An 18,520-nucleotide genomic window follows, 5' to 3' on the forward strand; every position below is an offset into this window, starting at 1 on the left:
CTCCATGTGGCCGGTGATTCCACTTCAGGAGTTTCCCCTGATGTCACTGTCCATATATGGACAGAGACATCAAGCGCTCTGTCCAGGAGCGGAATCCCCGAACACACGGGGATTCCGCTCCTTCAGGGAGCTAAAGTGGGGCTACCACATAGAGCAGGGACGAAGCTACAGCAGTAGCAGCCGCAGCAGCTGCTAGCGGCGCCATCGGCCATGGTAGGTGTCGCCGCTAGCCGCCGCTATGGCTGCTATAGCTGTAGCGACGCCTAAAGAAGCGCCAGGGCGGAAAGGAGGCTGATTCGCCGGGCCAGGGAGATTTGGGAAGGGAGCCTTCACAGCGCCCCCTTCCACCTGCTGTACACCTCAGCCCTGCCACACAGTACCCCTGCAAATAGCAGAGCAGGGACCTCGCTACAGTAGTACCCCCAAAGTGTTACCTCCAGCATACAGCGCTTCTTCTGAATGGCATACACTCCTCCTCCTCACATGCACTCTGCGCTGTGAGGAGGAGGAGAGAGTGCGCGAGCGACGGTAGACCCGGCCATCACCCGGGACACATTCCGGTGATGGCCGTGTATTGCCCGGCCCCATAGACTTCTATGGGAGCTGGGCGGCCGGGCACCCGGCCGAAAATAGGGCATGTCCCATTTTTTGACGGCCGGTTTTCCCGGACCGTCAAAAAATCGGTCGTGTGAATAGCACCATTAGGGGTCTATTGTTCCTAATGCAGCCGGGTGACGGCCGATTTATGAACGGCCGTCACCCAGCCGGGAAACCCTGTCGTGTGAATTCCGCCTAAGGCTAGTTCACACTGAGTTTTCTGTATTCTCACACTACAAGTGCTTTTGTTGTCTTTGTTTAAATCTTCTTTCTTCTTTTTTCTTCTTCTTCTTCCCCACACCTTTTTCTCAAAACCTACAGTATTGTGCAAATACAGCGCATTTTTTCTAAATGACCTCTTTGAGAAGAACACCCCTGGTTTAGACCAAATTTTCTCCAATGTATATTGGCCTCTTTTTTAGATGACTCCTCCTGTAGAAGACCAATTTTTGGAGGTCGTAGCTCAGGATAGGGAGATGAAAGGGGATAAAAAAAAATAGATGTTTCCAGTAAAACATAGATGGATTATATAGAAGATTTTTTTTAAAATTTTGGATTTTTATTCTCAAACAGGATAGTATCAAGGAGGAGAAGGAAGGTGATTGTTCAGGATGGCTGATATTTATTTCTTTATTATTTCCTTAGTGTTACTTTAATATACAGGGTGGGCCATTTATATGGATACACCTAAATAAAATGGGAATGGTTGGTGATATTAACTTCCTGTTTGTGGCACATTAGTATATGGGAGGGGGAAAAACAATGGTGTGCTTGGTTTTAACGTTACTTTATTCTTTCATGAGTTATTTACACGTTTCTGACCACTTATAAAATGTGTTCAAAGTGCTGCCCAATGTGTTGGATTGTCAATGCAACCCTCTTCTCCCACTCTTCACACACTGATAGCAACACCGCAGAAGAAATGCTAGCACAGGCTTCCAGTATCCGTAGTTTCAGTTGCTGCACATCTCATATCTTCACAGCATAGACAATTGCCTTCAGATGACCCCAAAGATAAAAGTCTAAGGGGGTCAGATCGGGAGACCTAGGGGTCCATTCAACTGGCCCACGACGACCAATACACTTTCCAGGAAACTGTTCATCTAGGAATGCTCGGACCTGACACCCATAATATGGTGGTGCACCATCTTGCTGGAAAAACTCAGGGAACGTGCCAGCTTCAGTGCATAAAGAGGGAAACACATCATCATGTAGCAATTGTTGAATGGCCCCCTAGGTTTCCCGATCTGACCCCCTTAGACTTTTATCTTTGGGGTCATCTGAAGGCAATTGTCTATGCTGTGAAGATACGAGATGTGCAGCAACTGAAACTACGGATACTGGAAGCCTGTGCTAGCATTTCTTCTGCAGTGTTGCTATCAGTGTGTGAAGAGTGGGAGAAGAGGGTTGCATTGACAATCCAACACAATGGGCAGCACTTTGAACACATTTTATAAGTGGTCAGAAACTTGTAAATAACTCATGAAAGAATAAAGTAACGTTAAAACCAAGCACACCATTGTTTTTCTTGTGAAATTCTCGATAAGTTTGATGTGTCACATGACCCTCTTCCCATTGAAAAAACTAAAGTTGGATACAAAATGGCTGACTTCAAAATGGCCACCATGGTCAACACCCAGCTTGAAAAGTTTCCCCCCTCCCACATACTAATGTGCCACAAACAGGAAGTTAATATCACCAACCATTCCCATTTTATTTAGGTGTATCCATATAAATGGCCCACCCTGTACATGAAAATGTTGCATGTTCCATGTAACACTAATAATTAAAAACTTGCAGTATACTTAGTAGTACCCGTTCATGTCAGTCAGGAAACTACATGGCTTTATTGGAAAACATTGATGACATTATGACCGCACATGATTCCTTGCGACAGTGGTAGGTGGATCTTTTTACATTTTATCTTAAATCAATGTTATAATCTAGACATAGTAATAGAGGAATGTCTCTTGTTTATTGAGACACTGAGCCTTAGCTGAAAAAAAATAAAAAAAGGAAAGAAAAAAATTGAAAAAAAGGCAGAAAAATAAAAGTAATAAAAATATGTCTAAATTAAAATTAAAATATTTACTCTTTCAAGCTAAATTTTTGTCTTTTCTTTGGATAACTGGTACAACATTTTGGTACCAATTTGGTACCTAAATAAGCATGATCTATCTGACTAATTGTTGGCATACATTTTTTGTACAAATACTTATGTAATTCCATAAATAAACATGCCCTGATCCAGAGCAGGTAAAGACAAGCAAAGTCCAAATCACCTTTTTCAACAGTCTACACAATATATACTTTGCCACTCTAATGGTCCGTATAATCACAGAAATATACAACCTTCCCCTCTTTAAAATCTGGAGTTCCCTATCACTGAGTTGACGTACAGCAATAAACCTGTTGCTCTTTGTGACCATAAGTCACAGCAGGGCTTCAAAGAGCAACGCGTTTATTGCTGTACATCTACTGATGGTGGAGTCCAGATTTTAAAGAGCAGAAGTGGTAGGCTGCATATTTCTTTCACTATACGGCCCGTTAGAGCGGTAAAATAAATTTTGGGTAGCAGGCAGAATAATATGAGGAGTATATTTTTGCTGTTGTTAAAAATCAGATAACATAACCCTTATAGGCTCTGTTCACACTAGAATCATGGCTTAGATTCTTAGCAAGTCATGGCAGATTTTACTGATCCATTTTAACCAGATTGAACCCATTAACTTAAAATGGGTCCTTCAGGTTTCTCCTTGCAGCAACAATAGCCCTACATTATTCTTGATGTCAAAAACACTAAAATGAAACCCAGCACCAGTGTGAATAGAGCCTCACTCAAGAGTCTTGCTTCACTTATCAATATGAATATGTTTATATCAATAATTTTCTTGGAAGATACTGATTTTCCATGTGGAGACCCAGCTGGCAAGGAGTCTCAATTGCTATGCTCTTGTTACTCACCTTACCCTGCTCCAGCAACGGGTCGGTCCCAGCGAGCGGCGTGGCTGCTGCCGCCTGCTGCGTCTGGTTGCTAGGCAACAAGACACCTCCCACTGTGGTCCCTTCTTTAGCTGTATCCCTGCTGGATCTGCCAGTGGCTCTCCTCTTCTCCAAGGCCAGCAGAGTTGAGATATCGGGACAACCGGCTTCTCACTAGTAACGGCATAGCGGCCTATTTAAAAGAATATCACCCTGCTGTCTCTTGCCTGCTGATAAAGGTACATCCTTTGGCTATTTTTCATACTGCCATTTGACTGTTCCTGACTTTGACTCTGACCTTGTTCTTAAATTAAACTCCTGTCTCGCCCTTCGGATTTATAGCTTGGTTCTTGTGGTTCCACTTCTGGTACTCCTCGGTGGATCACTACTAAGGAATCCGACCAGGAAAATTCATACCTCCTTGTAGGGCTTAAGGGTAAAGATCGACACGTTTCCTTAGATTCCGAGCCCTATTCTAGCCAGCGCTAAGGCTGGGTTCACACGTGGCGGAATTTCACTTAAATTCCGTTGCGGACACTCCGCAGCGTTAATCCGCAGCGGAGCCGTTTGTCCATTGACTTTCACTTTAATTTAGCAGTGTTCGTTTAGACGATGCGTAAAATTCCGCTCCGGAGCATAGGCTGCGGAGCGGAATTTGGTGTCCGCAGCATGCTCTGTCTGTTGCGGAGCAGTGGCGGACTCATGGCGGAATTTCTCCATTGACTTCAATGGAGATTCTAATTTCCGCAATGAAGTCCGCAGCTGTCATGCACATGTTATGTGTGCTGCGGATGCGTCTTGCTTTTTTAACTTGACATTTCTTCATTCTGGCTGGACCTATGTATTTCTAGGTCTACAGCCAGACTGAGGAAGTCAATGGGGCTCCCGTAATGACGGGAGCGTTGCTAGGAGACGTCTGTAAATAGTCACTGTCCAGGGTGCTGAAAGAGTTAAGCGATCGGCAGTAACTGTTTCTGCACCCGGGACAGTGACTACCGATCCCAATATACAGCAACCTGTAAAAAAATAGAAGTTCATACTTACCGAGAACTCCCTGCTTCTGTCTCCAGTCCGGCCTCCCAGGATGACGTTTCAGTCTAAGTGACGGCTGCAGCCAATCACAGGCCAAGCACAGGCTGCAGCGGTCACATGGACTGGCGCGTCATCCAGGGAGGTCGGGCTGGATGCCGAAAGAGGGACGCGTCACCAAGACAACGGCCGGTAAGTATGAAATTCGTTTACTTTCACTAGGGAAAGTGCTGTCCCTTCTCTCTATCCTGCACTGATAGGGAGAAGGGAAGCACTTTTCCCGCAGTCCGCAGCAGCTAGTCCGCATCAATTTTCTGCACATTTTGTGCAGATCCGCAGCAGAATCTGCAACGCAGATTCTGTGCGGCATTGATGCGGACAGTTGCGGAGGAAATCCGCCACGTGTGGTCATGCCCTAACTCCTCTCTGGGAAAAAGTATGCAAAATATCTTTTTAAAGAGCATTAAAACTTGGCTCAGGTTTTCAGTCAAACCAGAAACACCCATCAATGGCCAGCACTGTTTTGGAGTTGTTGCTCCTTGTCAGTACAGAGTAAGTTTCTTGCTTCGGGAGATCTATTTTGCTAACTTTTTCCCAGAGAGCATTCCCTTTAGGACTCCCCACAAGCTGGATCTCCGCAAAAAAGAATCAGTATCTTCCAGAGTCTGTACACAGCCAACGAGAACTCTAGACTGACAAGGAGGAACAACTCCAAAACTGCTGTCTAGAGATGGACGTCTCTGGTTTGGCTGCTAACTAGGGTTATATAAAGGGTGAATATTTACTTAGACAAGATCTAATTTGAATAGCAATAGTTTTAAAATGCTTAAGCCAGGGATATAGTACTCTTATAGATGTTGTAGAAGCAAATCAAAGTACAACCCTTAAAATAAAATACTACACTTTTTCTTTCAACGCGAATTGCAACATGAAGAATAAGGGTATGTGCACACACACTAATTACGTCCGTAATTGATGGACGTATTTCGGCCGCAAGTACCGGACCGAACACAGTGCAGGGAGCCGGGCTCCTAGCATCATACTTATGTACTATGCTAGGAGTCCCTGCCTCGCTGCAGGACAACTGTCCCGTACTGTAATCATGTTTTCAGTACGGGACAGTTGTCCTGCAGCGAGGCAGGGACTCCTAGCGTCGTACATAAGTATGATGCTAGCAGCCCGGCTCCCTGCACTGTGTTCGGTCCGGTACTTGCGGCCGAAATACGTCCGTCAATTACTTAGTGTGTGTGCACATACCCTAAAGGATAAAGAATACTGGCTTATGCATTGCTATCCTTTTAAAACTGATATAAATATTGTCTCTAAAAATTAGGAGCAGGTGATCACTGCAGAATCAAAGTAAAGCACAATTGTTAATTTGGTATTTGTTTATATAGCTACATCATCTTCCTTGGAATTGTAAAATGTGGTACAAAACAGGGTTGGCGACATAAAGACAATAAACAGTAGGAGAGAGACTGTTCAGTAGGCCTAGGATCAGAATTAGTAAGTATTGACATAAGTGGGGAGCGTTTCTGAAGGGTTTCGAACCTAGAAACTGAACATTATTACTAAACAGGAAGTGGCACATCTATTTAGAGTGAACCACTCATTTAGGCCCAGTTCACACAGAGTTTTTTTACACGTTTTTTGACGCGGAAACCGCATCAGAAAAAAAACGCCCGTAAATGCCTCCCATTGATTTCAATGGGAGGCGGATGCATTTTTTTTCCCGCGAGCGGAAAAAATCGCTCGCGGGAAAAAGAAGTCTCATGCCCTATCTTCAGGCGTTTACGTCTCAGAACTCCCATTGACATCTATGGGAGGCAGAGAAAGCGTATTTCGTGCCATTTTTGACCATGGTGCTCAATGGGTGCGATCGAAAAATGCCGCGAAAAACGTGTCAAACGGAGTGCAGGCATATCAAAATTTGCCTCAAAATTCCAAACTGAATTTTGAGGCAGAATTTTCTGCCTGCAAAAAAACTCAGTGTGAACATACCCTTACAATACATATCTGTGTGTGTGAATATTCCTGAGTAATGCTTTATAAACGACTGTTATATATGTAAAGCAATAATCAATTTATTTGAGGTTTTATTCACCCTCTATCAAATAATGCTTATAGTATCTTACAGCTTATATATAAGGGCGCATACCACTAATCAGCTTGAAAGAAACGTACCTAATTGTATAATTTGTATGGAACTACATAGAAATGTACACAATAGTTTTCCGCATGGTGGGTCAGTGGTTAGCACTATTATCTTGCAGCACTGGGTCTCCGGGTCCAATGCCAACCAAGGACAACATCTGCATGAATTTTGTATGTTCTCCCCATGTTTGTATGGGTTTCCTCCAGGTACTCTGGTTTCCTCCCACACCCCAAAAACATACTGACTCCAGTTTCCTCCCAAAAACACACTGATAGAAAATTTAGATTGTGAGTCCCAATGGGCACTGTAGGTAAGAACAGACTCTGTACAGTGCTGTGGAAAAGCTTGACTCTATATAAATGAAACGTTTGAAGTATGTACATGGTTTAACGTGTGCCTAACCTTGCTGTATAGGGGCACTAGGATCTGTCCCACTAGCCCCATATGCAGGCTGTAATTTTGCATCTAAGATTATTAGTAAAATTTCACCCAAAATGTAAAAAAAAAAATTCCATTTAAGATAACCATGGTCTCCCACTAATCTCACACTATACTCACAGGGGTCCAGGAAAATGTAATCTATGGTACTGTTTGGGAGGGCGCCACACAAGAACCTTATGAGAACCCTGCCAAAGCGCACCATACGTCTTTGCTCCCTAGATTCCTGTGAGTATGTATGTGATGGCAAAATTGGGCTTATAGAAAAAAAAATCTGAATTTTCAGAATTTGGATGGACATGGTCTTAAGTAATTGAATTTAAATGCTTTTTGTTGTTTTTCATCTCCACATTTTATGCCAGATCCGAAATTTTCTGCATAATGATACAGAAGAAGAAGTAGAACTGAAAGACATAATCCATACAATTCCTAGGGAAATTAACAAGAGTGGACAAGAGCAAAAGGATCAATTCTATTTACCACAGCAACAGACAACTGCCGAAAAAGAGCAACAAGGCGAAGAGGAAAGGGTTTGCGGGAAGGAGGAAATTCTTTACCAAAGCAGGGCACAAGAGAAAGACCAACATCTCAGACAACAGCATGAGGAGGAAGAGCAGCTGCTCATAGATGATGAAGAAGAGTGTCTTGTTATAGAGCATCAAGAAGAAGAGAGGCTCCGTGGAGAGCATCAGGAAGAAAAGCTACGCAGAAAGCGGTGTGAAGAGGATGAAAAGCTCCGCAGGGAGCAGCAGCGTGAAGAGGAGGAAAGACTCCATAGGCAATATCAGGAAGAAACTCTTCGAAGAAAGCAACAAGAAATAAGGTTACGCCACGAGCAGCAAGAAGAGAAATTTCTCATAGAACATCCCGGGGAAAAACTTTGGTGGGAGCAAGAAACTGAGAGACAAAATAGGGATCAGCAGAATTATTACAGGGAGCAGCACAAAGAGCACTTATGCAATGATGCCATGCAGTCCCATTTAGAGCCTGCGCTGTTTTCTGTCAGGCATATTAAGGAGAAAAATGATGAGGGAGAAGATAAAAGCCAAACTCTTCCTGTCTTGCCTCCAAGTTGGGGATGTCCACCTCTGGTGCCACCTCCAAGTCCTTCTAGACCGAAAAGCCCTTGGGGAAAACTGGACCCCTATGACTCCAGTGGGGTAAAGATAAGTCACAATAATTTTCTTTTTTAATCAACATTTTTTATTATTATTATTATTGTATTATTAATTATTATTATTATTAAGGTAATATTAATATAAGTCTCTGTTCACATCTGTTTCGTGGCTCCCATTTTTAAAACAGAGGCCACGACGCCATGCCGGATTCTATTTGCAACGGATTCAAGTTGTGCCCAATGGACCCCAGTGCTATGTTATTCTTGCAGTCATAGGTGACGTAACTGTCAATGGAGGCTCCAAACGGAACCCCGAATGACAGTGTGAACATAGCCCTAATTAAAAATGCATACACAGCAATAGCACGATATACTCAATCTATTACCACAACTGTTCACAAGCGGGAACAATTTAATTAGAGCCAAAGTCAAATTCACCTACATTGGCTCTGCCAAGTGCCTTCAGCAGAATACAGGGATTGTTTACAGCCATAAATAATGGCTGTTTCCATTGGAAGCACTAGAAGGAGCCAGTGTGGGTGAATTTTATTTTCCCACTACTGCTGTCTCTCAATTACCAAATTGCTCCCCCTGCCAATTAAGCGGTTGTCTAGTTTAGAAAACTAATTTTCATGTACCCTGTTAGGGAATTCTGAGTTAATAGAGGGGGGAGTCCCCAGTTTAGGATCCTCATCTCTTGGTTAAAGTGGAAAGCAGTTACAAAGAGAGTCACTCGCTCTGAAGAACCTGTTCTGCATTACACAACCAATTGATTTGAATGGGCACTTGTAAGGCTTGCTTTCCCCTACACTTTCCACTAACTCTGCAGAAAAATTAAACATTTGTTGCCAGGTTTCTTCACAGATAACAGCGGAACACTGCAGGTCCCAGAAGGGTTCACTTTGGGATCAGCTTTTTGTCAACCCTTCTTAGAGAGTTAACAGGGGTGGGGGGTGGAATAAAAGTAGAGGGGGAGAGTTGAGTCCTAATATATAATATAAACTATGCATGTAAATTGGAATCAATTGGTAGATCAAGGTCGGTAGATGTATTAGGCCGGGTGGATTGCCTGAGAAATGAATGACCTGTCATTCTTGCCTGAATACCATGGTTATTAGACCATGGGAGTTAAATATCTTAAATTTTTTTTTTAGTTTTCCAATCCCAGTGCGCTAGTTCCTCCAGTCCACATATGTCGTTCACATTCGCTGTCCACTGTCTTTTTGTAGGGCGAGTAGATGATTTCCATGTAGCAGAAAATAAGAGTCTGGCCACAGATAGGAGTTGACCGTAGGTTTAAAAAAGTGGAGGAGGAATATCTCTAGTTGATGGGGAAGATTAGTCTTATACATGTTGTTAACTAAAGTAGAAATATTACGCAAGAAATTAGAAACAATAGGGCACTCCCACCACATGCAAAGATAGGAACCTATTTCTGTGCGTGACATTTCCACCCAGGGGCGGACAAACCATTAGTGCAGCTGCAGAGGGGCCCAGTAGGTGAGGGGGCCCATTGCAACCTTAGTATAAAGCTGCTAGCTGCTTATGTTCACAGCTCACAATTACTGGTGGATTGTTAGATAAACATAAGAGGAGGAGCTATTAGAGAGCAAAGGGCCCATATATTTTTCTTGCTCATGGGGCCCTCTGCTGTCTGTGCCTGCCCGTTTCCAGCATTTATCTGGATAAGAGTTATCTATACCTTGTAGTTTTGATGGGGTTAGCAGGGTCTCATCCCTACTTGGTAGTGGACCTTTTGGTGAGGTGTGAGTCTATTGGAGAGGTATTCACCAATAATGATTTTGGTATTGTCACCTTCCCATTTTTGGCATTGGAGAAAGGCGTCCCAAATCTTCCATCTAGTGCATGTGAGGGAGTTTGAGGTTGTTATAAGGATGAAGTCAAAGAACCCTTCTAACAAGTAGGGATTGTTCAAAGCAGATAACCCTGTTAGACGAAATACTAGTTGTCTCATTGATGTGATGTAGTCACAGGCTTCTCACTTCTGTGTGTAGGAGGACAGAGAATATGTTGGATTTGCTACCCTCCCCAACCAGGTCCATCGAAAGTATGTGAAGAAAGGCTTTGAATTCACGCTGATGGTTGCAGGTAATTCGAAAAATGGTATATAAAGATGTGCTGTACAAATGTGAAACTATTGGTATGTATCATAACATATATCAATGTGGCACAATTCATTTTATTATATCTTGGAGGCTAAATAGATGTTAGAGCCTGGAGGTCAAACAAGAGATCCGTTCATTAGCAATTTTCCTGAATAGCAAAAATTGATTCAGGATCAGACTACAAAGTCAAGAATGCATACACCTGAAAATTGGGTTACTAATGTGTTTACAGTTTAGAGATCACAAAATAGTTTTGTGACATCTTATCTTTGTGACCTCTCAACTTGAATATCATTTAAGGCTTCATGCACATGTCAGAGCCATGTGTATTGAGCTTGTAGGAAGGCACATGTAGTCCTTGGGGCTTCATACCAGTGGAGAATACATCCGTAATGATTCATCTGATGAAGCATGCCATTGTGTATGCAGTATGGCCCCATAAAGTGCTATGGGTGCCAGATTATGACAAAACTTACAAATCTCTGTCCCTCAATATTTATTAAAAAGTCCCTCAATATTTATTAAAAACATACTTCAATATTATTAGAAAAATTGAAATGAAAATTATAGGCTCTTAAAGGCCATGTACTGTACACCTTTGAAAAAGTAAAAAAATAATAATAGTTTTTAAAGGTGTACATAGCCTTTAATAATTAAGGGCAAATGACTGGCATGTTCATTAATAAAATGTCAACCAAGTTTCAAAATTGACACACGTAAGAAAATGTTCATATATTGTAAATGCCAAGGTTGCCAACTGCCTATAAATTCCCGGACAGTCCGTAAAAGTAGGGGACTTTTTTTCCATTGTCCGTAAAAAAAATAATTAATGTGTCCATGATTTTTTTTAAGCTGGGTAGGAGGCTTGTACAGGTCATCAAGATTATAATTATCATCATTTACTGAATTTTTATTGTTTTTTGTTGTACACAATAAAGAAAATACCCACCAACCCTACCCCTCATCCCTCACCGAGCACCACTGCTTCAAAAGACAGTAGTCAAATACAAAGATGTTCACATTGCACATATACAGTAGTGTACAGTAATAGGGTAAGTATTCAACATTTGCTATCTCAATAGGTCAAATCACAGATATTCAACACATATACAAGCACATGAACATGAGATGGAACAGGGTGGACTAACCTAGACATCTAGAGAGCGGAATAGAGCAGGTGACGTCAGTCCTCGCAAGTCTAGTACATTATCAACATTTTGCAGATCACAGAAAATGCTGGCAATTGTGTTCAAATAAGTATCTTAGTTAAATACATTATTTATCATGATTTATCTTAGTTTTCCAATTTGCCCATAAAAAATGCTGGCTCTTCAAGGCTTTTGGAGAAAAAAATCAGGTTGGCAAACTTGGTTAATGGTTAGGTTCTATGTGGCACCTAATACTAATGTAAGGGTGTGTTCACACGGCAGCGTCCGATACGCCTGAAATTACGGAGCTGTTTTCAGGAGAAAACAGCTCCGGAATTTCAGACGTAATGGCATGTGCAAGCGCTTTTCACTGCGTCCATTACGGACGTAATTGGAGCTGTTTTCCCATGGAGTCAATGGAAAACGGCTCCAATTACGTCTCAAGAAGTGACTTGCACTTCTTTGACGCGGGCGTCTTTTTTACGCGCCGTCTTTTGACAGCGGCGCGTAAAAAAAATGACCGTCGGCACAGAACATCGCAAAGCACATTCAAATGAATGGGCAGATGTTTGCCGGCGCTTTGGAGCCGTATTTTCGGACGTAATTCGAGGCTAAAACGCCCAAATTACGTCCGTAAATAGGGTGTGTGAACCCAGCCTTAGGAGGTTCTGCTGAGACCTACACTCATCCAGGGAGGATGTTAAGATTGCATGGTGGCTTCAAAACAAGTATTACTCATGTCTTAGCATTGCATAACGTAGCATAGGCTTTAGTAGAGTAATACCCCACTGGCGGACATGGGTCGTTGGTGGCTCTCACATGCCTGATGTGAAGACCCCAGGTGAAGGTAAATATATATGGTGCAGCTTCCTTTTCCCAACTAATTATCAGGTATGAACACTCCTGTATGCTGAGTGATCTATCCAACCATAAAGAACAGAAGAGTTCCATTTATTCTTAAAGGCTATGTAAAACTTTGATGGCCATTTTCTTTTTTTAATAAACAGGTCAGTCATTCTGTTTGGTGTAACTTTTTAATTAGTCTTTATTAAAAAATGTTTACTTTTTTAGATACAGCTGTCCCGTATTCTGCAGCTGTATGTAGCTCTGTGTGTAGCGCTAAATCCTGTTCCCATCAGGTCCGCGGGACTGAAGGGTTCAGTGACAGTGGGCCATGCGTGTCTCTGACATGCAGGATCCACCTGTAGTCTATCAAATCTAAGTTATTTAGATGTGATAGATTACAAGTGGATCTTGTGTGTCAGAGACATGTAGGACCCGTTGACACTGAACCCGTCAGGTCCGCGGGTCTGACGGATTCATGTCATAGTTAAAGATACAGCTGCTCTGTATAGAGCAGCTGTATCTAAAAAAGTAAAACAATTTTGAATAAAGAATAATTAAAAAGTTACAGCAAGCAGACTGGCTGAACTGTTTATATATATATATATATATATATATATATATATATATATATATATATGTATATATATATATATATATATATATATATATATATTATGATTATAAATTGTTTCCCTATTCCTCTCCTCTGCTCACTAGGTGTCTATTACCAGGGGATGGCCCACAAAGGTCAGCTGCATAATACTGTAAACCCTTATAAAATCTGTGTTTGATTATATACTAAGCTGTATTTCTTAGCACACAACATGTACTGTAGGATATAGCAAACCATGATGCAGACCCTACTGAATATCCTCTTTTCTTACCAGGTGAGTCTGGTCTGGGAAAGTCCACTCTTATAAACAGTCTTTTCCTGACGGATCTGTATCAGGGTCGGCAGCTACCAATCCCAGAAGGTACGGTGTTCTATCACACACCATATTCTTAAATAAATGGTTTTATCTGTCTAAGGTGCCATTTAAAATTAAATGTATTTGGTGGACAAAGGTATCATATTAACCAATATAACAAAATGCCAGGATCTCTGCACATAACCATCTATGCACATTACCAGGCTCATATGTGAATTATTGTGTGTGACCACGATATTTATGTCTGGTAGGAAACTAGACTTCGTGGTTACCGATAGGAAGTGTTGCAAGCATGTACATGGCATGTTGTATCTGTTTCATCATTTTACCACTGAGATGTCATAACAAACTTTTCTTCATAAATTAAAGGCTATGGACTCTTTTAACATGGAATTCTTTTTTATATGCTTTAGTTGTTACCTGAAGTTTAAGTTGCAGTGTTTTTAGGCTTGCAATCTTCATACCTTCATTTATTTTCAGACCCCCTGATATGCATTTTGCAACCTGCTCTTAGTTTTAGACTTTTCTCCTGTTGGCGTATGCTCCCAGTAATACATGCCGAATGTGAGTTCTGTGAATCCAGGATGCTGCTCTCTTCACTAGCTCTTATGTTCTAGCACAGCACTATTCCTGTACTGCTTTCCCCTTCTAATGTAGTCAATGTGTGTTTTCCTCTCTCCTGTACACACAAATTCTGCCTGTGTGTTTGATCTCTCTCCCTGCAGATTCTGTTGTGTGTGCTCTCCTGCCTATCTACACTGTGATATAGTACAGTCTGTGTGATTCCTCCCTCCAGGCTTTTTGTAGATACTGGTGATCTCCTTTCTCCCTAATACAGTTTTGGCTCTGTTTAAACTGCATTTGAGCCCAAAGTTTGGCGTATACACTGCTATAAGCTCCCGGCGTATATGTCAAACATATCTATAGGACTCCATTTACCAAATGGTGTCAAATGAAACCTATTTGTTTGCTGTATAGAAGAGCATAGTTGACTAAGCCATACTATGTAGAGGCATCCCATACAAAACCACTTAATTTTGAATTTTAAAAAATTCTGTGCAATTGAGTCCATAGCCTATAGCCTCAAATGTTAAACAGTTCCCTTTACACAGTCCTCTAAATGGGTTGTCTCATAAAGACAACCCCTGTTCCTATGCTCTATTAGGGCATATGGATACCATAGAGGGAGGTCCCTCGCTTGGAGCCAGAAAGGAGAGCCGCTCTGAATGATCTTTATGTGAATGGCCACAATGTAATACTACATTTGCTGCTGCTGCTGAAGGGGAGATGCCTGACTGGTCATGGCTTTCCCCTGCAAAATCAGCTGTTTGCTAGGGGTGCAAGGAGCGGGTCTGCGCTAATCAAATGATTGGCTCAGGGAGCACATGGAAAGGTGTTGTCTCTGATAAGGCAATCCCTTTAATAAAAGGGCGTGTAATATTTTAAAACATACCTAGCAATGTCTTCAACTTTGTGTTCAGAGCATACTTCTTTACTGCTCTATCTACATATATTTAATTTTGTAATGTATTTGATGTCAAATAATTTTTTTACATCTCCTAAAGACTACATTTTACTACAATACCATAACATATTTTATTAACCCATTCATTCACAGAGCGGGTAACACAGACCATAGAGATTGTGAAGCAGTCAGTGGATATTCAGGAGAAGGGTGTCAGACTCCGTCTAACATTAGTGGACACACCAGGCTATGGCGATGCCATAAACAATGAAGAGTGGTATGTATGTGCCTTCAGAGTCATATAGTTTTCGTGTTGAATACTGGGGTTTGAGTGAACTTTGCTGGTGTATGGAACAATAGTAGGACTATATAGTGACGCTCTTTCTCTCAGCAGATACGGGGGATAATAGTGCATGCTTTTTCAATTCTTCTAATTGGCCAGCGGAGTGCATTTATGTGTTTATGATATGATAATGCGACATTTGAGCAAATATGAGAATGTAATATGGCTCACAACAGCCAGATGATTGCACCTTTTCATGTTCTCGATAAATTTGACATATGGAGTCATCTTAAGGTAGTTGTAAATATTATTTATGTGCCCTTCAGCTGGAAGCCAGTGGCTGATTACATTGACCAACAATTTGAGCAATACTTCAGAGATGAGAGTGGCCTAAACCGCAAGAATCTTCAGGACACGCGTGTCCACTGCTGTCTATACTTCTTGTCACCTCTGGGACATGGGTATGTGTGTTATTGGAATAATAAATAATTAATATAATATTTTAGTATGCAAAAAAAAGTAAAATAAAAGTCTGAAAATATACATATCATACACCCTGTATGAGACCTCAGATACTTTATCTGTTAAAACAGATTCCAAGGTAATTAGACAGAGGCGTAGCTAGGCTCTCCAGCACCCGTCATCTCCTTCCCCCTTGCCATGTTTGTTTTCTCTACCAATCAATGAGGTGTCTTTTTTTTCCACATTGTTTTTTATGTAACTCGAGCATAAAGCCATTTGTACATTTTAAAAGCAATATAGTTCTATATACAACACCAGAACCAAGCTCATTACATATATACAGTACCAGGACCAAGCTCATTACATATATGCAACACCATAGCCAAGCTCAATAAATATATACCAGAACAAAGCTCACTACATATATACAGCACCAGAGCAAAGCTCAGTACATGTATACAGCACCAGAACAAAGCTCAGCATACAAATACATCACCAGAACACTCAGTGCATATATACAGCATATATATACAGTGCATATATACAGCATCAGAACCAAGCTCAGTACATATATATACAGCGCCGAAACAAAGCTCAGTACATATATACAGTGCCAGAACTAAGATCAGTACATATATACACAACACCAGAACCAAGCTCATTACTTATATACAGCACCAGAACAAAACTCATTACATATATACAGCACCAGAACAAAGCTCATTACATATATACAGCACCAGAACGAAGCTCAGTACATATAAACAGCACCAGAACAAAGCTCAGTGCATATATACAGCATCAGAACCAAGATCAGTACACATATACAGCACCAGAACCAAGCTCTATACATATATACAGCACCAGAACCAAGCACAGTGCATATATACAGCATCAGAACCACGATCAATACATATATATACAGTGCCAGAACCAAGCTCAGTACATATATACAGTGCCAGAACAAAGCTCAGTACATGTATACAGTGCCAGAACCAAGCGCAGTACATATATACAGCACCAGAATCAAGCTCAGTACATAAATACAACACCATCAATTTAGTGCAACCCCTGCAATATAGGTTTGCATTATATTGCATAAAGCTCCCAGCATGGCCCAAACAATGTTAAGGATATGCTGGGAGATGCTGTTTCACAAAAAAATAAAATCATACCACCCGTCATCTCACTGCAGATCATACAGTGACTACAGTACTGATTAGAGGCAGAGTACACATTTACATTAAGTGACTCACAGGGGACGTCAGATTCTAGTTGTTCATTTTCTTTTTTCTTCTCCATCCGATCCAGACCTCTATGATGACTTCTCCTGACCACAGCCCATTTCTGCAGTTTGCAATTCAGATGTCTTCTGCTTCTCAGTTTTCAAACATTTCTGCACCTATAAACGAAGATGAAGTTCTCATGGTGCCAGACCCTGTGCCCCTAGATATAATAGCGCCATATACTGCACCTCTAATTATAATAGCACCATACACTATGTCCCACATACACACACACACACACACCATGCCCCCTGTAGATAGTGCCCCATAGAGAACCCTGTAGATAGTGCAATACATATAGCCCCCCTGTATATAGTGCCCCACATATAGCACCCTCTGAAAATAGTTCCCCACATGTAGCCCCCCATGTAGATAGTGCCCCACATATAGCCCCCCTGTAGATAGTGCTCCACAGATACCCCACCCCTTTATATAGTGTCCAACATATAGCTCACCCCTGTAGATAGTGCCCTACATATATCTCCCCCTATAAGTAGTGCTCCACATATAGCCCACCCCTGTATATAGTGCCTCACAAATAGCTCCCCTATAGTGCTCCATATATAGCCCACCCCTGTTTATAGCCCCCTCTGTAGCTATAGCACACCCCTGTATATAGTATCCACCATATAGCCCACCCCTGTAGATAGTGCTCCGCATATATCTCTTTCCCTATAAATAGTGCTCCACATATAGCCCCCCTTTATATAGTGCCTCACATATAGCTCCCCCTATAGTGCTCCACATATAGCCCACTCCTGTATATAGCCCCCCCTGTAGATAGAGCCGACCCCTGTAGATAGAGCTTCCCCTGTAGATAATGTCACTCGCATTTTTATTAAGATTCAAAAAAAATATTTTTTTTACGTACTCACCTTAATCCCGTTCCCTCGCCGTCTGGTGCCAATGCAGATCTGCTCGCTTATGAGCAGGTCTGCTGTGGTTGAATGACACAAGCAACAAGCAGGGCACTATGACTTGCCCTGTTAAACATGCTTTTCAACGATGCAAGCAGCGCAAAGAAGTAATTGAGTCATTGAAAGGCTCTGAATGGCCGGGCATGGAACATTCATCGCCTATAGTGCAAGAGGGGGTGTCGGCTGGTTTCAGTGTTGCCACCACTTTCCCTCTTAGTCTCACCCGGGGCATATGCCACGTCTGCCCCCCCCTAGCTATCCCCCTGAATTAGATGATACAGGAAAATGGGCCATTTTTGTTCTGGGAAAATATTCTGCATGGATGTCAATATATTTCCTTAGTGTAAATCTAAAAATGTTCAGTTCCCTATCACAGTTTTAAATGCAGCAAACTTCCACATGATACAGGAACCCATGAAGCTGTGATGACATCATGGGCTTCTTTTTGTCACATTAGGTAATAGTTTTGTTCTTTACTTTTCCTTGCATTTAGATACATCTATGTAGAGATCACTGCTAATGGTGAACAAATTACCAGGAACTATTAGATCACTATACTGTATGATCTATATGTAGAGAAATGCAGGGGAAACACAGATGATGTTGTCCCTGCACTGTCAGTCCCAAGAGAATAAGTAAAAATATAAATAGTAGAAATAACTAAAAATTGAAAAGACCCACCTTAAATAAATGTGTAAAAAGAAAATAAACATCATCAACAGTCCACCCATAATGCTATA

The 18,520-nt window shown here is 41.7% G+C and overlaps 1 protein-coding gene across 1 annotated transcript in view; it reads left to right on the forward strand.

Annotated features, from left to right (window-relative positions):
• Nucleotides 1–18,520, forward strand: part of LOC142741879 (uncharacterized) — a 114,864-nt gene that overhangs the window by 74,878 nt on the left and 21,466 nt on the right. Inside the window, exons 5-9 of the mRNA XM_075851201.1 lie at nucleotides 7,564–8,361; nucleotides 10,334–10,427; nucleotides 13,326–13,412; nucleotides 14,986–15,109; nucleotides 15,442–15,576. Coding sequence (XP_075707316.1) covers nucleotides 7,564–8,361; nucleotides 10,334–10,427; nucleotides 13,326–13,412; nucleotides 14,986–15,109; nucleotides 15,442–15,576 — 1,238 coding nt within the window. The remainder of the gene's footprint in view (nucleotides 1–7,563; nucleotides 8,362–10,333; nucleotides 10,428–13,325; nucleotides 13,413–14,985; nucleotides 15,110–15,441; nucleotides 15,577–18,520) is intronic.

The sequence above is a fragment of the Rhinoderma darwinii genome, chromosome 2 (genome assembly GCF_050947455.1).
Source record: "Rhinoderma darwinii isolate aRhiDar2 chromosome 2, aRhiDar2.hap1, whole genome shotgun sequence".
NCBI classification, from domain to species: domain Eukaryota; kingdom Metazoa; phylum Chordata; class Amphibia; order Anura; family Rhinodermatidae; genus Rhinoderma; species Rhinoderma darwinii.